General features: G+C 33.5%; 2 protein-coding genes across 3 annotated transcripts in view; one reads left to right on the forward strand and one right to left on the reverse strand.

Annotated features, from left to right (window-relative positions):
- LOC143234026 (tachykinin-like peptides receptor 99D) overlaps positions 1 to 24,201 on the reverse strand; it is a 57,661-nt gene extending 33,460 nt beyond the window's left edge. Inside the window, exon 1 of the mRNA XM_076471039.1 lies at positions 23,025 to 24,201. Coding sequence (XP_076327154.1) covers positions 23,025 to 23,428 — 404 coding nt within the window. The 5' untranslated portion in view covers positions 23,429 to 24,201. The remainder of the gene's footprint in view (positions 1 to 23,024) is intronic.
- LOC143234027 (acyl-CoA desaturase-like) overlaps positions 12,602 to 27,143 on the forward strand; it is a 103,768-nt gene continuing 89,226 nt past the window's right edge. The window contains exon 1 of one of the 2 annotated variants that reach the window (XM_076471041.1): positions 12,602 to 12,872. The gene's annotated coding sequence lies outside the window, so the exon portion shown is untranslated. The remainder of the gene's footprint in view (positions 12,873 to 27,143) is intronic. The other variant, XM_076471040.1, reaches the window with a different exon arrangement.

Consider the following 27,143-nt stretch of genomic DNA (forward strand, 5'->3'; position numbering starts at 1 on the left):
TTTAAAATATGCAAACAAACAAGCAAACAAAATCCTTCCTAAGCGAATTACAATTTGAGGGTAGAGATCCTGATAAGTAGTAAAATCGTATCGAGTATAAGCACACCCCACGCTTCGTATTCCTAGCGCACAAAAATGCGTGTCTTCCTATAGGAAAGCCACACCGAGCTATCTGCTGTGTTCACCGAGGGGAGTAAATCCCTTGATTTTAGATTTATAAATCCAAAGCCTTATCACTGTCCAACCGAAGGACGCGAACATAAATATAGTTAATAAAAAGGTAAAAAAAAATCTCATAGATCAATCTACTGTAATCCTGCTTTAAAGAATTTCAAAAGCCGCGGCTATTGAGGATTCCCTTTTGTATTATTTTTAACATTATTTCAAGATAAAGTGTGAACTGAATTTTAAGGTTTATGGGTTGTTATATATGATACCTTCAGTCAACTGTACATAGTACATTTCATTCGTGTTATTAATATATAAACTTTACATATAGTCAGGGAACACGGTCTCTGAAGTCTCAATTGATCGAAAGCCAGTATACGTTGTCAAGTCTTTCGATGTGATTAGTTTCAAGTTCTCTGAAAATTCATTTTATACTTTTGCGTCAAACGTGATCTAATTTTCTTTTGCAAAGTTGGTGTAAACAGAAAGTCAGCTGATGTTTTATCTTTAGTGGTTTTATTTTACCACATTTTACGTAAAAGCACACCACCATCAGAAATATCAAATATGAGAAAAATTTTAATTCAGAACTTTATGCAGGGGCAAACTTAGTTAACTTGAGGCTCTAGAAGCAAAGTAATCAGATCAGAAAGCCCACTAATAGACCTAATAGAAGGGCTGAGGGGGAATAGATTCAGGGGTCTTGCCCTAAAACGGTTTTTAAAGTTAAGGTTCAAATTAAATTCCTCGCTGTTAATTTTTAAAATTAGACATCACATTTTTGTTGCACTTTTAAAGAGAAAAATAACAAATATACTTTAAATTTAAATATTATTTAAACCAATAAATGTGAGGCACCTAAAAGCTCGAGACTCCAAGCACGCGCTTGTACGTAAGATCAACATTGACGTTAGGAATTGATTTTTTTCTAGGTTCTGAGCACTATGTTGTAGAAAGAATTATGTAAAATTACACTTTGCCTGAAACGTTTTCGTGATACGACGAACAGCTCAATAGTATATTATCTTAAAATAATATACTGTTTGACGTAGTTCCTGTAGTCGATATTTTTATATTTATTTGATGTTACTTAAAGCTACATTTTTGTTATCATTAGTAGAGATATTTACTTCTAGCTTTGATCCTATGTTGTAGGAGAACATTTGACATGGAACTGCCAATCTCATTTACAAAAACTCGTTGTTCAAGCCTACTTCACATTTAAAAGAAAATATTTAAACTCTGAGTAGAACGGTCTCTGTTCAGAACACTTAGCCTCTGTCCGCTAATTTGCAATTAGTGACATAAAAAGCACTTTAATCAGCATTTGTCACCACTACAAATATACAGGGGACCGTCATCGTTATATCTTAGCAAGAACATTACGTTTTCAGCTCCAGCTGTTGTTTATGAGTGCTTGGAAATCAAAGTTTCTCAAAAAACAATTAAAAAACTCTGTAAACATGGCTTTAAAACAAACGTTCCCGAGAAATGGATATGGAGTAGCACAGACAAACTTCCCAATTTATACCCGGTTTTTTCAGTAATTCGTAACAAGTTTACAACAATATTATTGTACGCTATACTATTAATTGTTTTAAATTTAGAAGCTTTGTATCATTGTTAGAGAGAGTTTATCATGATGTACTGATGATGTGGATGTCTTTAAGTTTCTCGAATTCTAGATTACATGTGATGGGGTGAGCACACGTCGTCTAGTTTTTCAAGAAAAAACTTGTGAAAATAGCGTAATAATATTTAAACACCGTAATGTTGTTGGACAGCTAGTTAATAATTGAGTAAGTTAAATAAGGAGTTGATGAAATGGATAGTCAATCAATTAGAGAGAATTAATATTGATCAGTGATGACGAGAAAATCCACTTGTAGAAAAAATTATATAATTAAAATTATTATTGAGCCAGAAAGTTAATCAATGAGTCAGTGAGTGAGTTAGTCAATTATTAGTCAGTAAGTTATCGAGTTAGTTAGTCAGAAGTGTACATTTTGTGCGTAGATACCAGAAAAAAGTTAATACGTAAGTGACTGTTAAGCTATGTTTTTGAGTTAGACCTGTCAATGAACGTATTCAGTAGAACGCAGTCGAAGAAGTAATTCGTGTTCGTTTCCGTTAAGCAGAATGAACTTTACGATATTTTTTACTGAATAATAAAAAAATAACCCACGAACACGAAGAGTTACTACAATTATATTTGTATTCAGTGACTATCATTTAGGTTTCTGACAATGCAGTTAATTTTCGGGTGGAATTAAAGTGGAAGAGAAAAAAATCACTGCTATTTCTGATTTTTATTAGGAATTGAAAAATACTGTCTGCTGTGTTTATATCGAATACATTCTAGATACGACGTGAAATAGAGCAAATGTTTCTCATTAAGATTCTAATCAATATGATTTAAAATAATTTGGCAGCTTAATAATTGATAACAGTTAAGAAATATTTCGAAAAATAACCAAAGTATTAGAGACTTTGCTAAGCTACAACTTTCATTCCTTTTATGGATAATTTGGATACAAAATAAATCAATAAAAGTGATGGATACAAGTAAATAAAAATACGGTACATAAACATAAGTTATTTAAATAGTAGAGGTTTCTCTTTAAAATACCGAAGTATTAAAATATTACATAGAGGTGAACATTGAATTAAATATAGTACAACGTATTCATATTAATAATTATGTTGCTATATAACTTTATGACAGCCCAGCCTGGCCTGATGGTTAGGGCAGTGGACTCGTAATCCGAGGATCGTGGGTTCGAATCCCCGTCACACCAAACATGCTCGCTCTTTCAGACGTGGGGGCGGTATAATGTGACGATCAATCCCACTATTCGTTGATAAAAGAGTAGCCCAAGAGTTGGCGGTGGGTGGTGATGACTAGCGGCCTTACACTGCTAAATTAGGGACGGCTAGTGCAGATAGCCCTCGTATAGATTTGCGCGAAATTCAAAAAGTAAGAAACAAATAATTTATGGTAGTACAGTTCAGTACCGGTGGGGTTCACGTGGTTGCATGGCATAGAATAATCTTAAGTTTATATTTCTCACAGTACTAGGTACAAAGAAATGACATAAAGTATTGGATGAAATAGCTCAGTGTCTACGTAAAATATACAGGGGCTGCAGTTGTAACTGCTCGAAGCATCTGCAATGGTAATTATATTTATGATTTTAGTGTTAACTCCATAATCATAGGGACCCTTAACTAACAATTCAGGAATTCTTAAGTAGTTTGAGGTATAAAGGTTAAAAGGTCAGTGGAGTCGGTGATTCTAAGGTGAAGTATGCTTACGAAAATAAGATACGTTTGATGTAACAGACGAAATTCTACTTTATTATCTTGAGTAGGGAAGGAGCACCGAACCAAATTTTCCGATTGGATTTAACCCCTAGTGGCACAGCGTTATATCTGCGGATTCACACCGCTAAAAACCGAATTTCGATACCCATTGTGCAGCTTTGTGCTTAATTCTAAACAAACGTAGCCTGTGATATCACGAAGATAAGAATCCAGTTTAATTTTACAATTGACTATTGGAGATCACGTTTTTAACTGCATCTATTTGGTTATTATACCGTAATGATTATAGCCTAGCCAATTAAAATCCACACACTTTCACGAAGTTACAATTTTTGATAATTAAACATGCTAGTTCAAACTAACGTTTTCTTTTCAGCTTGATGACCATGAATATATTTATATTTGATTTAGCCCTAATCATTTAAAGGTATATATAGAATGTTAGAATTTATTATGTCAGTTTTCATGTTAAATACACGTATGACTGACTGGTGACAATAATTTTATATGTTTAAGAATATCAGTGCAGCTGATTACGTTTTTATTGTTGCTGAGTGATTAAGAATATATCAGTATAGCTGATTATGTTTTTATTGTTGCTGATTGATTCAGAATATATCATCATAACTGATTATGTTTTTATTGTTGCTGATTGATTAAGGATATACCTGTATAGCTGATTATGTTTTTATTGTTGATGACTGACTTAGAATATATCATCATAACTGATTACGTTTTTATTGTTGCTGTTTGGTTGAGAATATCAGTGCAGCTGATTATGTTTTCATTTTTACTGGTGAAACAACCGGATGAACACTCGTGACAACAAAGACCATCTTGGTTCCATTTATTTAGAGCCTCATCCTATGATGGATTCAATGAGTCATACTTTTAAATTTAGATTAAATTCAAGAAGGTAATGCTATGGTCACCGCATTCAACAGACATGAGGTTTTTTTGGTAAGTCACGGATGTAATGATCTTGGCTGTATGTTTGGTATTTTGGACATCTGGGAGGGTCAGGTGCACATGACATCTTACACCATGGGTATATTAATGTTGTTCCAGGATAATATTTATGTAATTACTACAAGTGGATCAGAGACTTGCTTGGTTACCCGTGCATTTACTTTGACTCCTTACACGGCTACGTTCATATGAGTAATTATAGCGATATTTTTATGTCGAATACACTTTTTATTAACTTTTTTATGTGCAAAATGTCCACACGTCACCAACAGTTCATCTAGTATTCGTTCATATTACTCGTCAGTTTCAAATTGTCTCTGCATAACACATCTTTGTAATAGTTTGTTTGTAATTAAACACAAAGCTACACAGTGGGCTATTTATGTTCTGTTCAACACTGGTGTCAAAAACCTGTGCTAGGGTTTACTTCTATTATTGCAGAGTTTCCCAGCAATGCTATTCAAGAAATATCTTCCCTAGCCGTCCCTAACATACAGTAATAGACGAGAGGAAAGTAGCTAGCCAAGTGCGCACAGCGCCACCTCTTTGGTTATTCTAACCGAATTGTGGGCTAAAAGGTCAAGCATGTTCGATGATAAGGTTCAAACACATGATTCGCAGATTGCGAGTGGAGATCCCAAACTACAAAGCTATGTCAGGTCTGTTTAAAAATTAATTAATTTAATTTTGTAAAATGTTTGTCTTAGCCAATCCCATTACTGCTGTTGTTTTAGCGCGAAGATATTCAATGGGCTACCTGAACTCTGTCCACCACGGGTAATCGAATCTTTAATTTTAGCGTTATAAGCCCATAAGCTTACTGCTGACCCACCAAAGAACACAATACAGCAGATTTACTGAGTTTGTACTAATATGTTTAAAACCATCACTCTAGTAATGCTAGAAGGATTTGCCGTGAAATCATCGACTATCTAACAATACAGTGAATTGGCCCAAAATAGTGGACCGTTTGAACATTACAATTACCTTTTAGAAGAGATTCGATCTTTTATAAACCATGCTGCAAGATAAGTGTCTCCTATTTTACAGAGATGGGTCACATGAACGAGTTATTGTTCATTCTGTTATATTTTTTAACTTATCAGTAATTCCCATGTTAACGCTGTTTAATTTACTTTCATGGACGTCGACTGGACGTTCAAAAAACAACAAACAAACCAATATGTGTATGAAAAGAAATCCGGCAAATGGTTTTTAAGAGATTATCAACGCTTAAGGTATTAATACGTAATGACAACACTTGCTATAGTATTAGCTTAGACCTTTATTCACGATACAAGCATTTGCTAATCCTTCGTTTGTTACTCATTGTGTACATGCTTGTGAAAGCACAAGTTAAAACCTAAAACTTACCGACTCTCTAGCGAATTAATAAACCGCTAAGCAAAGGTTTTCTCAAGAGGATAGGTGGAGTTAAAGGAAGATATAGCGTGTTACTGATTTATGCTGATTCATGTTTGAAGACGATAAGTTAAATAATGGCGAGCTACGTCTTATATGTTGAGTTTGTATACATAGTCTTATAAAGGTTATTGTGTTCGATGTTTATGCTGTTAGTGATATTTTGCTATATAAGACATGTACTTTAACTGTAAAGGCCATAAGACCATCAAATTGCTTCAAACTAATTACAACGCTTTTAAATATTTTTCATAGAAATGCTTAGAGTGCTTTTCGGTGGAAAATTTAATAGAACTAGGTTTCTTTGGATATGCCGTTCTTATGAGAAACACTACAAATTCTTGCTTAATACTTTCAATTAACAATAATTTAAACAAGTTCTTAAATTTCAGTTTCATTTATTCTATGTTAACGCCTCTTAATAGCACATTGACTTCTGGAGAAACTATGTTTTCTGTACTATTAGGAAAACGATTGATTTTGTTTGTTTGAAGTTAAGCACAAAGCTACGCTATGTGGACGTTTTATGTCCACTACGTGTATCGAAATCCAGTTTCTAGCGTTGTAGGTCTGCAGGTATACCTCTGTGCCTCTGGTGGGGTGGGAAACGGAAACAACTCATTTTCGAAAACAAAACATGCCCGACAAGAGAAGGTTTGGATATTTATCGAATAATAAAATTAATTATAACAGCTAAATGTTAAAAACAACTTCAAAGACACTTGTATTAAGGCATCGAGCTGGATTAAATATAATCTCAATACCGCTCTATCGATATCTCTCGGTTTATTCTTTATATGCAGGACTGGTAACTTGAAGACGCAAGTTTCGTCTTACGTATCTCTAAATGGTAGCTCCTTATTTTCTTATTTTTATCATTTTATGTTTATCTTTTTCTTATTCTTATTTTAACTTGGGAAAGCAGTCATCTTCTCACAACTGTCTACAGGCAGTGAAGGGTAATATGGATGTGGGACGTTGTGAGCTTGAACACCTATATCTCGCTCTCCTAATTTCTAACCTTCTTATGTAAGACTAGCGAATTGTAGGTTAAGACTGACAGACAGTGTATCCCCACCGCAATGTGGGTCCTACCTATCAATCACCTCCAAACCTAGGATACATTTAATAATCTGAGGTTATAGCTTGTACCCTAGGATCTTTTTAAAAAAATGCAGCGTATTTTGTTTAATTTCAATGTGTTTTGTTTTGACTTAAAAATTATGATTATAATATATATAATTATTTAGGTGAAATTAAGAGCTGCCAATCCTCAATAAACCATAAAAATAGCGGAAGAAGAAACATAAACTATACAGAATATCTGTCTTTACTCAAAACTCTGTATATGTGCTCGTGTAGGATGTATGCAATTACATTTGAAAGCTTAATTACCTGACCATTAAGTGAAACTAACATTATAAATCATATAACTTAAGGTGTCACTTGAGTGGCTTTTGGAAACGCCAAATAAGGTGAACATTATAAAATCGTTATATGAACATTCGTAAAATTATAAGCAGAAATTATTTACATCACTGTAACAGTTTTCTGGTTCATCAGAACCACCGTTTCGCTTGTACCCCATATATAATCCACATTATTAGAGTTTACTGAGCTTCTCTTACGAATCTTAACTGCAAGTATAAAAGGTGTAATTCCTATTGGTGGCTGGTTGTGTAAGTTCCCAATTACAGTTCCCGCTACATATATGATGATTCTGAAACATTGTTGAATAGAGTGAAGCACAGACCACTTGCTTGTTTGTTGTTAAACAATGAGCTGTCTGTACTGTACTCAACGTAAGGATCAAACTTTGAATATTACCGTTATACACTTTCAAGGGAAGGACAATTTCTAGTACAATTAACAATGAAAACATTAAAGCTACTTTGTGTAATTTGTTATACTTATGTTCCTAAATTTTAGAATGAACTTTTACACATATATATATTATGCAGTCATGTTTTGATAAAATAAGTTCAGGAACATATATCGTTTTAAAATGCCTTAGCAAATGATGATGATAATATATATACATGTTTCACCTTGTTCAAAAATATCAATCAACAAAGGCATTCCACAGTTTGCTGTTAGTTTCATAAGTTAAAATCACATGATCTAACCTGAATGAAGTTCAAACGACGTATTTCCTGTTTATGCCAAGTCAGCTTTAATTATTCGCCAAGATCTACTGGTTTGCCTGCAACGGTTTTCGACTGAACAATAAAGATGATGTTTGTTTTGATAATAACAAGAACAATGTATTCAAAGAAATAAAATATATATTTTGAGAGTATTTAAAATACAGTATATATCAAATTAACAGCCTTTATGTTTTACGGCATTAGTTAAAACAGTTCATTTCTTTTCTCAAATGTTTATGATTTTTACTAATAGAGAATGATTAATTTCAATATACATACTAATGATCCATATATATGTGTCATTCTCATTTATGGTTCCATTATATTTAACCTCATATAATGTACTAACAACGAAAAAAATACTTCATTTGAGTAAACAAATTTAGAATGAGAGATAAATTCGCTATACGTAACTTTTAAATTTTACGCATATGAAATTATAGATGGCATATGTTTTTGTTTGTTCGTTTGCATTCAGTTTTTACCTGTGTATTCAAACAGGCAATTATCATTTTGCGGGTTGACGTCGTAAGATATCTATCATTTAAGTGAATAATGTACACACACAAGCTAGAAGCACGAATGAACAACATATTTGCATCAAAACGTTGGTATATCGATCTTCTTTGTTTAACAATAAACTGTGGAAGAGTAAACATTGCGAAAGACATGTTTATTGGGCGTTTCGAAATAGCCTAATTTCATCTCCACAAAATTCTAAAGTCAACAAGAGAAAAGACATAAACAGGAGGTTATTCAATGACTCTGAATGGAATTTGGTTTGGCAAAGCTTTTATATGTATATAAACTGAAAAAAACACACTAATAAAACCGCTAAAACTATTCCTGGACAAAATATAAAAATAATGAAACCTGAAGCTTACTACTAGAAACGTAAGAGCAAGATAATTTTAATTATAGTTAACAAATAATAGCCCCCGCTAGTACAGCGGTAAGTCTACGGATTTACAACGCTAAAATCAGGGGTTCAATTCCCCTCGCTGGGCTCAGCAGATAGCCCGATGTGGCTTTGCTATAAGAAAAACACACACACACACACACAACAAATAATTATCACAAAGTTTAAAAATAGAAAGTTTAAGGCATTTACATATAACGATACCATACAAGTGTAATTTGTTTGAAATAAGCAAGCTTGTTTGTTATTAAGCACAAAATTACAAAATAGGCCATCTGTGCTCTGCCCACCGCAGGTATCGAAATACAATACTGAGCGCTATAAACACTCAGACGTATGGCTGAGCCACATAATTAACAAATGTTTTCCCATTGTTTCAAATACTAATTAATTAGTTAAGCTTAACTCAATAAAATCTTGTGGCATGTTTTCAAATGACAACAATATTTTAGATTTTTTAGCATGGTTGCTCTCAGCCATACTATATGAATACATAATAATTTTGGAAAAAGACCGTTAGATAAGTTTATGAGATCTGTCATCGTCAAACGGCTGTATATTTATCACATACGATTTAAATTAGCAAAATTACACTAACATTTCCGATATAGAAAACATTTTCAACCCACAATTTTAATGAAAAATTTTGTACGTTCATTTTACTTTACAAAATAAGCAGACTAAAATTCCGATAATTGTATATGTATTACTATTTTATTGATGTCTTAGATATATATATGCAAAACATGCAAATTACAAGGATGCGGGAATTTTAAGAGATATATATATAGCTTTTTAAGTTGTTCATTTCGTCTACGGTATATTGAAATTAACAAAATTCAATTTGGTATTCGGCGTCTTGACTTTCCAAGAAGATGGGCGGAATGATTTTGCTTGAAGGAAAGTTAGAGTTCAAGTGCACTTATGTCGCCAGCAGATGATGATGTCCTCATCAAAACTTACTTCTACCTGTGGATATTTTAGGAACTGAGAAACGGTTTCTGAACCAGATTATTCACTGAAAGTCATCAATTTACTTACTTTTTAACTCTTTCGCTAACTGAACTTTGGGAAAAACAAACTTAAAGCAAAATGTTTAACTAATTCAAGTTATAAAGCAGTCAAATAAGTGCGCTTCGAAATATAATTTACAGAAACACTGTTCTCCTCGGTGGACTCAGCAGATAAACCGATGTGGCTTTGCTATAAGAAAAAAAAACCACACACACACAGAAACATTGTGTGGTGGCATTCATTGGTAACTTATAATCGAGAACCAGAAACTATTCTTGTTTAATAAAAGACTGATAGCACTTATAAATAATATTTGTATGATATTTCTAGAAACGGATGCACTTTATTTCTGCTTCTCTATACGTGTGGTTAGATTAGATGTCACTAGTTAAAATAATTCTTAAAACTCATGGACTTTAGATGATTCAGAACACGTGATGTGGAAGCCAACCGAGGTACGAAAGGAGCAGTTAACAAGAATTTTCAAACATAGTCGTTGTGACTAAATTTATGTATTATTAAGTTCCCTAAACTTTCACTACGGTAGTAATTTGTAGGAGCGATGCTGTTAGGCTTAACAGAACACAGACCAGGGAGCAGGTTTAACCAATTAACAACCGTACTTGTACACAAAATTTGAGACGCGCAGATTGTTATGGAAACATTTTTGTTTGTTTAGTTTTTGGTATTTGTAAGTGGAGGTTAAAGCGATATCTTTTTCTCTTTAATAATTTCACGTGGTTTATATTTTATCAACATGTTTGACACTAATGCTCAACAACAAGTGCCAAACTTCTCTCCGAATAAGTAATGTAATACTATAGAAAATGCTAATTTCAGTTACATTATTTATATGCCTGGTTCTGGTTCTCTCTCCAGATGTTGTTTTTGGCAGACTACATCTTTCTGAATAGCTAACGTCTACAATTATTTTTAAAATTCATAATAAAGTTTATCTTCTTTTAAATGTCCCTATATCTGTTTCGCAACATGTGTTCTTTTATTTCTAACTGATAATACATATTTCATCTCAAGCTCCTACTAGGCTATTTTAAAATGCTTTTAAAATAATTATTTAAAAGATATATTTAGCTTTATATTAAACTTTCACTTAGATGAACAGAAACAAAACCGTAATAAACGAAACTAAAAATCAGTTTTTAATTTGGCTAGTTTTGGATTTTGCGCAAAGCTACACAGCTTTGCTACGAAATAAAGCTAAGTTTGTAAAAGAGTAGTGCAAGAGTTTGCGGTAGGTGGTGATGACTAGCTGCATTTCCTCTAGTCTTACACTGTTAAATTACGGACGGATAGCGCAGATAGCTCTTGTGTAACTTTGCGCGAAATCCAAAAACAAACTATTCTGGTTGAAATTCTGTTACATCGTTTTCCCTGATAGAGATTTCGGCTATGTTTCTCGCCTAGCTATTATTTTAATTTTTTATGGTTTAAGTATTGCACGAGTTCTAAGTTTTATCGAGGGATAAAATATTTTTGTTTTCTGACGGAAGTCGGCCTGGCATGGTCAGGTGGTTAAGTCGTAATCCGTGGGTCGCGGGTTCGAATCCCAGTCACACCCAACATGCTCGCCCTTTCAGCCGTGAGGGCGTTATAATGTTACGGTCAATCCAACTATTCGTTGATAAAAGAGTAGCCCAAGAGATGGCGGTGGGTGGTGATGACTATCTGCTTCCCCTCTAGTCTTACACTGTTAAATTAGGGACGGCTAACACAGATAGCCCTTATGTAGCTTTTCGCGAAATTCAAAACAAACCAAACCCGATGGAAGCCTCGGCTATAATTACTGTTTTCGTTTGAGATATTGATATATCGATGTAGTTAATCTATTTAATTATTTCTAATTATGAATTTGCTAAGTATTTTCAAATTCTATATTTTTGATGCTTTAATTTCACTTACCTGTATGAAAACATAGCTGTACAGAATTATCAATTTATATCTGTTAACCAAGCCAAGCCGAAGCTAATAGATGGAACATTGGTATCCGTGGTGGGCGTAGAAAACATAGCCCATTGTGTAGCTTTGAGTTTAACGACCAAAAATTAAACCAAGATGAAACCATCTTTTTGTTTCAGTGTCTCTCACTATAGGTGAAAGCTATGCCATGACTTTTAGTTTTATAACTTAAATTATTGTTTTATTATATTTATTTTTAACAAAATTGAATCTCATAATACATTACAAGGTGACTGAAAGTTGCAATAAAAGTGTGATAAGTTATACGCATGTCTTCATATTTTGAAAAAAATTAAAACTTGGCCATTGACCGAGATAACACCATAATGGTTACTATGTAAGTAGAATCTCTTTTAAGTTACCGCTTTTTTCTATTTATAAATTTCTATTTATAAATCACACTTATCCAGAGGAGATGTTATTTTCAAGACGCGTAGTCCTAAACAGATGTGCAACTGGAGCTGTAATCGTAACGTTTAAGTATGTTAAAGAGTTTTGAGATTTTGTAAAAGATAAACCGTTATAAATGGTATTTCATGGAGTTATTCTTCACCTAAAGAATCGTTGCACAAAGTCCGTTTAGTGAAAGAGCTTACTCAGATTTCTTTGTTTACTTTGAATTTCGCACAAAGCTATACGAAGGTTATCTGCGCTAGTCGTCTCTAATTTATTTTCAACTAAATTGAATCTCATAACACGTTATAAGGTGACTGAAAGTTTCGGAAAAAGTTGCTAGTCATCACTATCCACTGCCAACTCTTGTGCTACTCGTTTACTAACGAATAGTGGGATTGACCGTACGTTATAACACTCCCACGGCCGAAAGGGCGAGGATGTTTGGTGCGACGATAATTCGAATCTGAGATCTTCGGATTGTGAATAGAGTGACCTAACCACCTGGTCAACATAATCTTATGATCACAGCCTTCTTGGTAAGTTGTATTAAATATGCATCCTAGAACTTTGAGGTCAGTCACCCCGTCTCCCCTGAATGTACTGTTACATTTCTGAGACACAAGAAAACGCGAAATTACAACGGATGTAACCGTTATTTTTGTGACGTCTAGTTGGATTTCAGTACTGCCCAACTGCCTTAACCTACTATCCGGTTGTCTATATTCGAGTGTCATAATAAATTTATGTGTAGTAAATTATGTGTATGGCGAATGATAAACGAAAAACCATATATTAATCTTTCAAACAGGAAACAGCAAATACTGAACGTAAATGCTAATGAATGGATATGATAAATATTCTATCAGACGTTTTCTAATTGTACATACACGATTTTATGAGTTTAGTGTCATTGCAACCGTGTAATTTATTTTAACAAAATAATAATTAAAAAAGATGCTGATTTCTTAATATTTTTTTATTTAAACTTATCAACGCTGAATCGAGTGGCATGGAAAAGTATAGTTATAATCTTACTGCCTGTCTTCGTGTTTTAGTCACGTTGAAAATTTAAATAGAATTTATAAATGTAAGGTTTACCAGATGGAGATTGAAAGTAATTGTACTGATTGGCGGTACAGATCAGACATAAGACATGGGTGTCTTTAAACAAGTGATACTGAAATAGTTTAATATTCAATTTATTTGCCTGCTCTGTCTGCAATATTGAGAGTTAAACTTTAAACGAAAAAACTGATCTATTTTATACACTTTATAATTTGTGAAGTTTTGTGTGTGTGTGTGTGTGTGTTTTTATAGCAAAGCCACATAGGGCTATCTGCTCAGCCCACCGAGGGGAACCGAAGTGAAGTTTTGTATCAGATCGTTACTATGATTGTTAAATAAAACAAAAGCTTATTCATCTGATATACATGAACAGTTTTTGCTGAATTCTATAGATTATTTCATGAACTGCATAGAATCATGATTTTTCAACGTGTTACAGGTCTTGGAAAACTGTTTTCTATTGTAAAGTAAACTCTTTTGAATATAACCCTTAGCAATGTTGATAATGTTATACTTATTTGTGTATGCAGTCAAATTCACTAACCCTTCATGTTTACTATATAAAGTCAAAGAATGGTATGGGCTAAGTAAAACAATATGTCAGTTAAATATAATATGTGCCTCTGAACCCTTTGATAGAACAAACTTTTTGTTTTCAAATTAGACGTCGGATTTAATTTTCTCTTTTTTAAAGATGTATAGTGACCTCCAAGTATGAAACATCTCAAATGATTTCATAATATATTATAAACTACTCAATTCGTTCTTGAGAGTTTTGTTTTTGGTACTTACAAAAATATTTTCCTTTTCATGGTAATGAAAAAAACTAACCAACTTCAATTTATTGTTATTTTTCATTTCATTATTTTGGATGATATAACGAGTGCAAACAAGGTTTAAAGTAATCTAGTTATCTAGAAATAAATAAAAAATAGAGCTATCATAATTTTTAACAGCATAGGAATGTGAGATAGAGAAATAACTGGGCAACAAATTATATTAATTCTTCAACCACGCGTTTCTTTGTATAATTTCTTTGTATGCTGTGACGAACCTGTTTTTACACATGTTTAAAATAATTAATGATTAAACGACAATAAAGAATAGAATACATTCCCGAGGTTAATTTCTTTGTGTAAGTTTTCAGTAATTCATTAAAACCTAGTTATTTAACACTAACTGAGATACTGTACTTAGTGGTCACAGTTATACACAATCTGATTGTTGATTACTGAGAGAACAAAACTTAATTAACGATCAGCAACTGATCAACAGTTAATTAATGATTACTTCTAATCCACAAGCTGTGATTAATAATTACCTATTAAACTACACTTGATTAATATAATCAAATAAACAAGATACGAGCATTGCCCAGTGTTAGCGTGGATCCGGTGTTACGTAATTTGTGTTTCATGCTTTGATGTTCTGACTGTATTATAAGATTAAGAGTAGCCTACGAACTGGTGGTGGGCGGTATTGACTTACTGATTTCTACTTCAAAATTAATAACGGCTAGCGCATATATCCCTCGTGTAACTTTTCACAAATTCAACAAGTAAAAACCAAATCTACAAATTATAAGTGACGATTACCCATTGAACAACATATGACTAACTTTAACCATATATTCAGATGTTTATAAAAAATTATCACATCCTAGAAAATCTGATTAATAACTACCCTGCAGTAAAATCTGATTAGCGATTGACGTAACTCAGGCTTGTATTTAACTTAACGCTTAAGTTAAGCTACAATCTCTTCTCCACACACTAAAAACAAACCAAAACAACAATGAATCAGCTACCAATCCAAATTATTATAATTTCTTACACACATATTGTGAAATCGAGATGGCGCTCCTAACGTACACTTTTTTTTTTTTTTTTTGCATGTCAGGAGTTTTTAAAGCACAATTGAAATATGGTGATAAGGCTATCTTCTACCGTCTATAATTTTGATTTACTGACAAGAGGGAAGATTGGCATGCCCTTCTTCCCATCATAACACACCCTCAACTTAAAGTGCGGGAATATTTTGTGAATTCATACAGCTTCGAAATCTACATCTACCACAGGGAGAACTAATGCTCTTGAAACCTGAGGAAACAAAAATACGACACTGTTCTATTTTTACAAGTTATAAAGCCTTTCACTTTTTTCTTTAACTTAAACACCGAAATAATTGTTACAACAATATAGCAAAACTGCAAAAATCGTATCTTTTCTGGCTTACTTGAGTTTGACCTGCTTTGTCATAATTTTTAAATCGTGAAATTTTCGCACAGCTTTCATACTATTTAGTACAGAGACAGTTTTATTCCTCTTCAAACTCAAATTAATTCAAAACCATTTAAAATGCAATTAAATCATTCCCGATGCTTATAAAAGTTGATGGTTCACAATTATAAAACTTATAATTCCATAAATTGGCCTCTTCTGAAATTGAAAACAAAGTAGCAAATGCTATGGTTAAACCAGAAATAGGCTCTCGCCATCAACACGACGGAAATAGCTGATTCTGAATAGGATTAGTTAAGTAAGCAGGTTTAATAAAAACATTTTATATCTTTCGCTGTTGAAATTAGGGAGTATTAGCTTCAGGATACCGAAATTGGGTTTTTAAGAATGCTATTCTCACAGTTTGTTTGTTTTGAATTTTCAATTAGACGTCCCTAATTTAGCAGTGTAAGACAAGAGGGAAGGCATCATCACCCACCACCGACTCTTGGGCTACTCTTTTACCAACGAATAATGGGATTGACCGTCACATTATAACGTCCCCACGGCTGAAAGGACGAGCAAGTTTAGTGCGACCGGGATTCGAACCCGCGACCCTCGGATTACGAGTCGAACGCCTTAACACCCTTGGCCATGCCGGCTATATTCTCACAGAAACCACAATATTTGCTCATGAAAAGAAACGGGGAATTTTTTTTCGGAGAAGTTTAATTGTTGTAATTTTCGGTCATAAGACAAACAACATCAAAGAAAACTAGTGCCAGTCGTTAGATCTAAATGGAGAGTTTAAAAGTAATTAATAAAAAAATATTTAGCTTCTGTTATTAAAAAGAGAAGAAATAACCGTTTCTGCCTCCTTCCTGAGCGTTATCTGGTTCACGTGACAATATGGCTGCCTTCAGCCATTCAACGTATATGAAATGCTAAAATATATACAATTTTCCTCATAGTTGTTTGATATATCTTTCTGGGTTGCTTGTTGGAAATAAAGATTTCCTCACGAGGTTATTATTTGTTCAACATTTGCTCCACAAACCGACACGTTGTTGTTGATGAAAACCTGCCAGTTCGATTACTATGATTTTGTGCATCAACAGTAAATAAACATCATATTTTCACGGCGAAACCCGAGCATTTTATCGATTTTTGTTCTGTTTTAAATCTTTTCCTAGCCGTATTTAAGGATAAAACGTTGTATCTTGACCTTAAATATCTTTAATAAAGAATAGTTATGAAGTATATTACCATTAGGAAATTATTACAGATTAATTGAAACGTGGAATATAAAATAACATTTTTTTAAGTATAATGTACCCTGTACATCCATAGACAAGGGCACGTTTTATGTCTAGTAATTGTTGATTGTGACGTTAAGCGTCTACATGTTACATTTGATTAATCAAACGCATGCTCTAAGTATGCAGTAACCTAAGCTATACTATGCTTTGAACCATTTCGATGGGTGTAACCACATATTACTAAACTCTGTATTGCAATATAAATAACACCCATTTACACACAGGCGGTATCGACCTAGTTGGAATAATGAAAGCTGATATTCTTCGAAGTTGGTACAGTATATAGCTAGAACAGGTTTTGTATCACGTAACCCTATTACTAGGTTATCATGTTACAGCTAAAAAACTGAAGGAAATTACAACAGTAGAGTAAAATATCCGTACGGTAAGTCTCGGAAATGTTACCGTAATGAAAGTTAATAGCGGTAAGCTTAAAAATAAAACAACCATAAGGTGTACTTTATCTATGATTATAGCAATGTATCCTTAAGCCACATTGCTATATACTACAGATTATAAGTTGCATGTAATATAATAGCTTTGAAGACCACTGCCATATCGTATGTATGATAAATAAGTGATCAGTAATCAATATCAAACAGTACCTTATTGAAATAGATAGAAAAACAGAGATTTTTGAAACCAAGTTTAGGATCGTGATGTTATAAACTGGCAGAAATTTACCTTTTATCTAGAGGGGGCGCTGTGGTCTAAAACAACTTTAACATATATAAGCAGGATTATTATAAAAGCCATTCAGGATGTTTGACCACCATAACTCTCAGGTAACTTTACGTAGTTTATGATTCCTTTTAACATTTTGAATTTACTATAGAAATAATAACGACAAATCCAATTTTATGCGTTCGAAGAAATTTTTATGAGAAAAAAATCATACAATACTTCACGAAATTGTAAGAAATACATGTTGAGAAGGGATTGGATTACGGTATCAAAGGTTAATAAACCTATGTTACTTTAATGAGGCAAACTATACATTACTGTGAATATGATACAAGTGGAATTTGGGCAATTAAAAAAAAACAAGTTTCGTGTGTTGTTCTTTGTTTTATTCGTGTTACATGTTCCGTAATGCACGAAATGAATTTAATTAAGGGATACCTTCAGTGCCACTGGCGGTACTCCAGTGATAAATGTTGTGTTGGTAATTGCGTGCAATGTTGGCAAAAAAGAAATGACAAAAATGAAAACAAAACAACAGTGGAAAATTTTCTTAGTCGAGCTTACAGTACTTATGGATAAAATAAAAATTAATATAGGTACACTAGAACATTGACAAAAAAAGAGCAAATAAGAACACACACACACACAAATAAAGACCAGCGCAAAAAAAACACTGTAAAATAAAAGCATTTTCGTGTCACGTGACATTATAATATGCTTAGTGTTCCTTTCATACATTAGGTAAGCCTACAGAACAATATGGTACAGATAGAACAAAAATTTAATAAAATTCGTTTTTAGTAATATAATATTTTTCTTAACAAGCTAATATCAAGATATACAATGATCTCAGTGCGCTTCTGACTTTATATATTAGTCCTCCAGTGATGGGGGGCATAGCTAGGTGGTTAAGACACTCGATTCGTAAACCGAGGGTCGCTGATTCGAATCCTCGTCACACTACACGTACTCGCCCTTTCAGCCGTGGGGGCGTTATAATGTGACAGTCAATTCCACTATTCGTTGGTAAAAGAGTAGCCCAAGAGTTAGTGGTGGATGGTGATGACTAACTGCCTTCCCTCTAGTCTCACACTACTAAATTAGGGACGGCTAGCGCAGGTAGCCTTCGTGTAGCTTTGCGCGAAATGCAAACCAAACCAAATTCTCCAAGGGGGGACCTTGGATTCAGTTGTTCCTTCGGCGTAACATACATTACGATGCGAGAAATGAATTCATCAAATGAGCCTCCTGATCATAATACAACATTTGATACGACTACTACTTCGAAAATGCCAATAATGCGTTAATTCTCTATACATGTTGAAATGTTAAACACTAAATACTAGATTTTAATTTGCTTTCAACCGTTTCATAAGTTGGTGTTAGTAGGTTCAAACTGTACGTATTTACGTATGTAATGTACACTGTGTTGCGTCTCAGAGTCACATTTCCATTTTAGTGCCTGATAAACATGCATCCTAAACGTTGTCTTTCTGTCGAATAGGTGTGGTTTGTTTCATCGTAACTAGCTACTTTAGTGATATTCTGGAATTTGGCAACTAACAAAAACTCTGAAACTAAAACTAACTTCTATTAATTTTGACCAACAATCAGTTGTCGGAATGGTTTTAAATGAGGTATTAAGTTTTAAGGATTTGTGTAGTGCAGTGATGCAAGAATACTTTTACATTACATGTCTGCAAAAAAAGCTGGTTTGGGTTGAGAAAATTTTTTATGTAGAGGAGCGAACAACGTTTCGGCCTTTCTCGGTCATCGTCAGGTTCACAAAGAAAGAAAGAGGTAACTGACCGATATCTGACCACATGTTTGAAGGGGGTTGTGTAACTGAGTGTAGAAATGTAGAGGGCATGCTTAGATGTTTGATTATATTTATTAATATAGGTATAAAGGTGTTCCTTTGTATTGGTTTATTTTTGGCTTGAGTTGTTATATAAGTAAGGCTTCTTTAATTTTGAGTTTGTTTATATTTGTTTCTTTATTTAGTATTTGAGTGTTTTCTATGGTTATGTTGTGTTTATTTGATTTGCAGTGTTAGAAAACGTGTGAAGGTAACTTTTTGTGTTTTTTGAATCTGGTTTCCATTTTTCTACTTGTTTCTCCAATATACAAGTCGTGGCAGTTATCACATTGTGTTTTATAAATAATGTTGGTATGGCGTTTGCCAGTGTAGTTTTTACACAGTGTAGACCTCAGTTTTGTGCCTAGTTTTTAAATAAATTTTGTATTAACTGAAATGTCATATTTTGTTACTAGTTTTTGCCAAATGTTGGTTATTTTTCTACTGATGTCGAGAATATATGGTATACAGCAGTATATGGTTTCGTGATTTTTTAATTCGTGGGATATATTTACACAACCCCCTTCAAACATGTGGTCAGTTATCGGTCAGTTACCTCTTTCTTTTTTTGTTAACCTGACGATGACCGAAGAAGGTCGAAACGTTGTTCGTTCCTCTACATGAAATGTTTTCTCAACCCAAACCAGCCATTTATATATATTTATATTTCTCTACAAGTGGGTTTTCTCGTCATCACTGATTATTTACATTACATGTGTTTGAAATGTAGCCCATTAGGTTTTAAGTATTTTCTAAGTTACAGCAACGGAAGAATGAATATTGTGATATTTATCTTAATAGTGTCTTTAATATATTTACATTACATGTGTTTAAAATTTAGCCCATTAGGTTTTTTTAAATACTTTCGACGTTATAACAACATGAGAATGAACATTGTCATATTATTTGTCATAATGGTATCTTCTTTGCAACAATACCATAGCGTTTTCTGTCACATTTGTCTTATAATTCCTATATTACAATTATCGAAGAAACTCTTTGTCTTAATATTTTCTAAATTACAACTACATAATTTTTGTTGTCTTTCAAATCTGAAGTGTATTGTGGCTAGATTTACATGAAACATATTGTCGTTCTCTTTATTTTTATATATACGGTATTACTATCTATATACATTTATATATGTCCTTTGTTTGTAAGTACTTCGCAATATGTAGATGGATATTCATAAAAATTGGTAGAGAGGTAACCATGTGGGTTATTATAACTGTTCTATAATATTAGAGCAATAACGAAACAGTAATAACAGTCATACATCGTTAGATGCACGTTACGACAGACTCTAAAAATGGAACAATACAAGCAGTTTTATAGTTTAACGAATATTATAATATTAAAAATTGATATATATTAACTCTGATGAAGCCGCGAAGACGAAATGTTGGTTAGAATAAAATGTTTTGTTTTATTTTTTTCAACTAAAAAACAGTATATTTTGTCACATTTCTCACAATATTTTATTACAGTGTAGCAGTATTGTACACTTTGTCTTAATAGTATATGCATTACCATTATACATGATTACATTCTGCAGTGTTTGTGTAACTATTCCAATCAAACATGCTAGTGGTGTGAACGTGCTTTGTATTCACTATGAATAAAGCCTATACATTGGATAGGTAAAATGAAGAAAACGTGGCATTGGCCCTTATTTAGTTTTTTTATATTATATAGCCGTGCAACTTGTGTTCAGGGTTACTGATGAGGGATGGAATTCTCCGAAACTAATATAATCCAGTAACACACGTTGATCAAATGTTGATTAAACTGGATTTCCCTTGAACTTAGACTTCGAAATTATACAATTTTCGGGACATCTCATAAAATCTGTAAGATAAAGTAAGGCTCTGCTGGCCGTGGTCGATAGGTGCTCGCGTTACAAGCGCACAATCTAACATTTGCTACTGTACTTGACCCGCCATGGCCAGGTGCTTAAGGCGCCGTCTCGTAATCTGAGGGTCGCGGGTTCGAATTTCCATCACAGCAAATATGCTCGCCATTTAACTCATGTGGGCGTTATAATGTGATGGTCAATTCCATTATTTGTTGGTAAAAGAGTAACCCAAGAATTGACGGTGGGTGATAATGACTAGTTGCTTTCCTACTCGTCTTACACTCGTCTAAATTAGGGACGGCTAGCGCAGATCGTTCTCGTGTAGCTTTGCGAAAAAACAAATAATACAAGAATGTACTAAGTCATGCTTGTTTTAATACATTGTTGTGCTACATTTATCCAATCATTTACTTTCCTTGAATGTTTTAATAGTTTCTTTGTTACAACTGTCATTTATTTTGTTCTCAGTGGCTCAGCGTTACGTCTGAAAGCTTATAACGTTAGAAACTGGTTTAGATACCCGTGGTGGGCATAGCCGAGATATCTCAACGCGTAGTCTTTTATCATGGATGTTGGAGTACTGCTAAATGACTTGCTGTCTTTCATTTGGCAAGTATCTCAAAGTCAGAGGCGACAGAAAATAGCTTTAATACGTGTATTTAATGGTTTTTTACCTGTAACTTTATAAATCCTAGAAATGTTTTTAGGACTGAAATTGATGTCTTGTTATTTTTTTCAAGTATGTAAAAAGAACATGACATTTACTAGTTGTTTTGAATGTAGAGAAATATTTATCAAGTTACGAGTTTCGATTTTAAAGTGTGGTTTGAATTTCGCGCAAAGTTACACGCAAGCTACTCTTTTACCAACGAGTAGAAGGATTGACTGTCACACTATAGCGTTTCACACGGCTAAAAGGGCAAGCATGTTTGGTGCGACGGGGATTCGAACCCTTAACCACCTGACCATGCCGGATCCGATTGTAAAGAGAATAGTAGTTATAAAACTGTTGAAGGGTTATGGTTGCACCAAGTACAACTGTTTGAGCTAACTTCAAAAATAATACTTTATATTTTCTTCTGTAAAATGTGAAATTCTATACTTATTTAAGGAACTTATTAATTTAAAAAGTGCAATAAAGTTCAACGAACCAAGTTTTCTAGAATGCTAAATACCACCTTTAAAAAAATTAGAAATTAGCATTAGCGGTTAATAAATGAACTTAGTGTTCCGAAGAAAAATGTTTAATTTCTAAGTTTAAGGGAGGTTCAGTTCAATCTACACATTGAACGATGTGTGTTAATGGGTTCGGATAGTTTCACTCCTCGTTACTAACCCTAAACACAAGTTTGCTAAAGAGAAAGAAAGTGGAATAATATCAAAGTGAAGCGTATTTAACATACTGTTTGGTGTGAAAGTGCTTTGTAGTCAATGTGTACGTTTGAGCATTAAAAGTTTTTAATGACAAATTAAAAATCCTAAGAATGATGCCAAGTTGCAGCAAATATGCTATAAACTTTAAGTTTTTCGAAACCCGATTGGTTTTGGTAGGTTTGTTTACATCAATCATTATAAAGTTTTGAACAATGTCCTGGTTCGAAATAAATTATATAACAAAACTTGGCAGACAATGTGGAAATTCATTTTGTTTGTCTCTTTTTAGTCTTAAATTTTGAATAGGAACCTACCTGTCAATTGATATGGCCATCAACGTGAAGACGCTGGCGGATACAGAGACTATGGCTATAAAATTGGATACCTTACAGTAGGCCCTACCGAAAGGCCAATCAGTGTTCAACATATAGGTAAAATTAAATATGACATTCAACGTGGACACCATGGTATCTGCTAGACTCAGGTTTACTAAGAAGTAATTTGTGACGGTTCTCATTTGCTTGTGGGCCAGAACAATCCAGATAACAATGAGATTACCACCTGTGGCTACCAGAACCATGCCTCCGAACACTAAACTCCAAAGCATCTGCTGCCACCAAGGTAAGATGAAAACGTTCTCTTGAGGAATATCTTCAAGCGAGTCATCGGAGGTGTTTCTAGAAGCGGCAGAATTCTCCAAGAATGTCCAGTTGGTCATTATGGTGTCATTCGTTGAGTCTTTGTCACTGACCAAATTGTTTTTTTTTTAACTTACAAATAAATTCCTTAATATTTATTAAAAGAAAACCGACGATGTATGACGTCTAATGACGTAACATCATGCTATTTCAGACATAATACTTTTAATTTCACTAGTTTATTTTTTTTTACGGGAACTGTTCGCGTCAGTTTCTAATATGTTTGGTCCACCTCTCACAAGTAAATATACTTTATTGTTCAGAAAGTGGTCAGTTGGACTGAAAATTAAAACCATTCGTGTAAAGAAGGACAACTGTAATGCTTAGAAACGACCTCGTGAGACAGAAAAGACAGGCCGCCCACTCAGGAGCATCCTTGTACGAAGATGTGGTACTAATATCGTGGGACGCTAAACGATATCTGAGTAACTCGCGCAAACTCAGATGGTTTAAAGATCGATCCAATAATAAGTCGACCATCGCCGTAGCTGAAGGTGTTCATTATTACGTATTCTGTCACAACTGAAAGCTCATCCAAGACCATCAGAACAGGAAACAGGCACAGGAAGTGGTTGAACGTACGAGTTATTAAAGGCTAAAAACAAGATATTAAAAATACTCAAGCGAGTTTATATGTTTGGTTGCTGGAATTTGAATAAGGTTCGTCAGTTTTTGTAAATCAATGAATTAGTTCTTACATTTTCAACTTAAAATTTATAATAGCATCAAAACAACCATCATTTAAAGAAAAATGTTCAGTCTACAGTAAACAACAACAACAACAAAAGTTCGATTATCCAGTGTGATCACATACGCGAAAAACAAACTCTATGGATGAGATAAGGTTTATAAACGCTTAAGATTCTAAAGCTAGTTGTGTATTATTGAAAAACCTTTATTATAAGTTCAGTATACATGTATATTTTCTTCGTTTTTTTCGGAGGCTGACTCTTTTATTAAGATAATATTATCTAGGGACAATGATCGATACTTGATCATAGTATATAGTTATAGTGTTTTGCTTTTTATTTAGTACAAAGATATTCAGTGGGTTATCCGTACTGTGCTTATCTCGAGTATCGAATCCTGATTTTTAGCGCTTTAAGCCTTCAAACGTATCGTTGATCTACTGGAAAGAGAGCCGTAATTATGGTAATGACTTATTGGTTTGTTTATTTTAGCGCAAAACTATCTGCTCTCGGTATATAACGAATACTCGAACTTTAAATTTTAACGCTGACAGCCCACAAACATACTGCCGACTTACTGGGAGAGTGGTTTAATAGTAATGGACTTAATATACAAGTACTGTCATGATGACTAGTTATGACAAAATGTACACGTAATCATTCCTATTAATTTAGTACTTAAACTCAGTTCTAACTGACCAGTTGTTGAATTTAATAGAAGTGATATATCTGAAGGTATAAGAATTAGATGTCTCTATATGTTTATCAATAAAATAAATGTATATATATCACTAATCTTAAGCAACGTATGTTTCATTTAAAATTGTATTCATGGTATGTACATGAACATGTGGTACTAAAGGACAACATGGTGGTACTTTGATTTATAATATGTTATATGTTAATATAAAACAAGAAAGATTCAAACACTATATATATATATTAATCATCAATTTATAAGGCAAGTGTTTTTTTTTTTTTCAAATAGGTTTGTTAATTTTTGCATGATTGTTTCCACAGGGGAGACAGAATTAGTTTCTTTCATAGTGTTTTTTGATACCGAGTACCTACTATTATTATCCACAAAGCGAGGCGGTTGGTTCCATGATAGAACAATAAATTTCGAACTAGTGAGCCGGGATTGAACCCTATCACAATAAAAGATATTATCTGCATTTGGCCCGGCATGGTCAGGTGGGTTAAGACTTTCGATTCGTAATCTGAGGTTCGCGGGTTCAAATTCTCGTCGCACCAAACATGCTCGCCCTTTCAGCTGTTATCATGTAACGGTCAATCCCACGGTTGGTAAGAGAGTAGCCCAAGAGTTGGCGGTGGGTGATGATGACTGGCTGCCTATCCTTTAGTCCTATACTGCTAAATTAGGAACGGCTAGCGCAGATAACCCTCGTGTAGCTTAGCGCGAAATTCCAAAACAAACAAAAATTATCTGCACTTTCAGCGTCAGTGCCAACGTGAACCCTTCAGCACGGTTGGTGGGTGGTAGAATACTACTGTATTTTTGCTTTCCCTTTGATTAGTAATTTAAAATGACTAATTTTGGTAGATGTCTTCAGTAGACTTTTCATAAATACAAATACGTATTTGCAGGTCAAAACACAGTACCCTGTATATTGATAATAGAACAGATTGAATAACGGCATACTAACATTACACTGCTCATCCATTATTGTTTGCAACAAAGAAATGAGACAAATAAAATAGACCGGATCAATACATGTCGTGGTTTTCTCTAGCGCTTTAGTTGCACGTGTAAAACCTGTCAGTGACGTTCTTTCTTCCTTCAACAATACTAGATTCATTCACTGTTCTTGTTTTAGTAACGAAACAACTATGGTATATTCAATTATATATTACCCCAACGTTTGGACCTTAAGAAATAACAAATATCTTAAAAGAACAAAACTACACATATGTCTTAAACACAGATATTGTACATTACACTAGAAATAGTTTACTGCGGGACATATAGAAATATAGTCACATATCGACACTTTTTATTAACAAAAAAAATTCTTCCGGTGTACTTTAAAAAATATGAACAACTAGCAATAGTAATGCACTAATACTCAGTAAAATACGTTATTCGTATATTTATGTACTCATGTCTAACAGTATATATATGTATATTTTAACCACAATAAAACTAGTTACTAGTTAAAACTTACATATTAGTGAAGAAAAAATACAGAGAAAGAGAACAAAGGCTTAGATTAATTCGTACTCTTGTTATATGATGTCGCTCACTGATAAATTATTCACGCTACAGAATAGTAAAATACTGATTATTCTTCACTGAACCAAGTAAACAACGTTACTGTTATATTTAGCCGTTGTGTGTATGTTCATAAGTCTGCATACGCTTTACGACGCACAAAAAGTAGACGACTTTTATTTAAAATATTTTAAAACATTCAGGAAATGTTACATTATGTATTCGTTCTCGCTAATATTATAAGTGGAACTTACATATTTGAGAAGTCTCGTTCTATTTATAAAAAAGCTCTGCTTTAATATGTTTTCAGCGATGATGTGCGATAGTCAACCCACGACTGTTCTAAAAATAGAAAATTCGAACACCAGCTGAATGAAGAATATTCTTCGTTCGTTTGTTTTAAGACTGTTTTAATATTTCTATAATACTTTACTATGTCCAAAGCGAATATTAAACGAATGATGTGCCTTTATAACTGAAAATTTATTTTATATGGAAAAACCAGAATTTCCTGATATTTTTCAAGCATTTATGTTTGTTGAATTTCGAATGAAACCACTTGAGGGCCATCTGCGCTAGCTGAACCAAATTTGTTAATCACTGACTAGAGGAAAGACAACTAGTCAACACCATCCACTGCTAACTCTTAGGCTATTTTCTTACCAACAAAATATTGAATTCAATGTCACATTACAATGTCTCTATGCCTGAAAAACGTTCGAAATAAAGAAAATTAGAAGACAATTTCACCGACGCATGTTTACCTAGAGGTGTGTAAAACTAATTACAAGCACGTGGTTGTGTTTACCAGGG

The sequence above is a fragment of the Tachypleus tridentatus genome, chromosome 12 (assembly GCF_004210375.1).
Source record: "Tachypleus tridentatus isolate NWPU-2018 chromosome 12, ASM421037v1, whole genome shotgun sequence".
Classification (NCBI taxonomy): domain Eukaryota; kingdom Metazoa; phylum Arthropoda; class Merostomata; order Xiphosura; family Limulidae; genus Tachypleus; species Tachypleus tridentatus.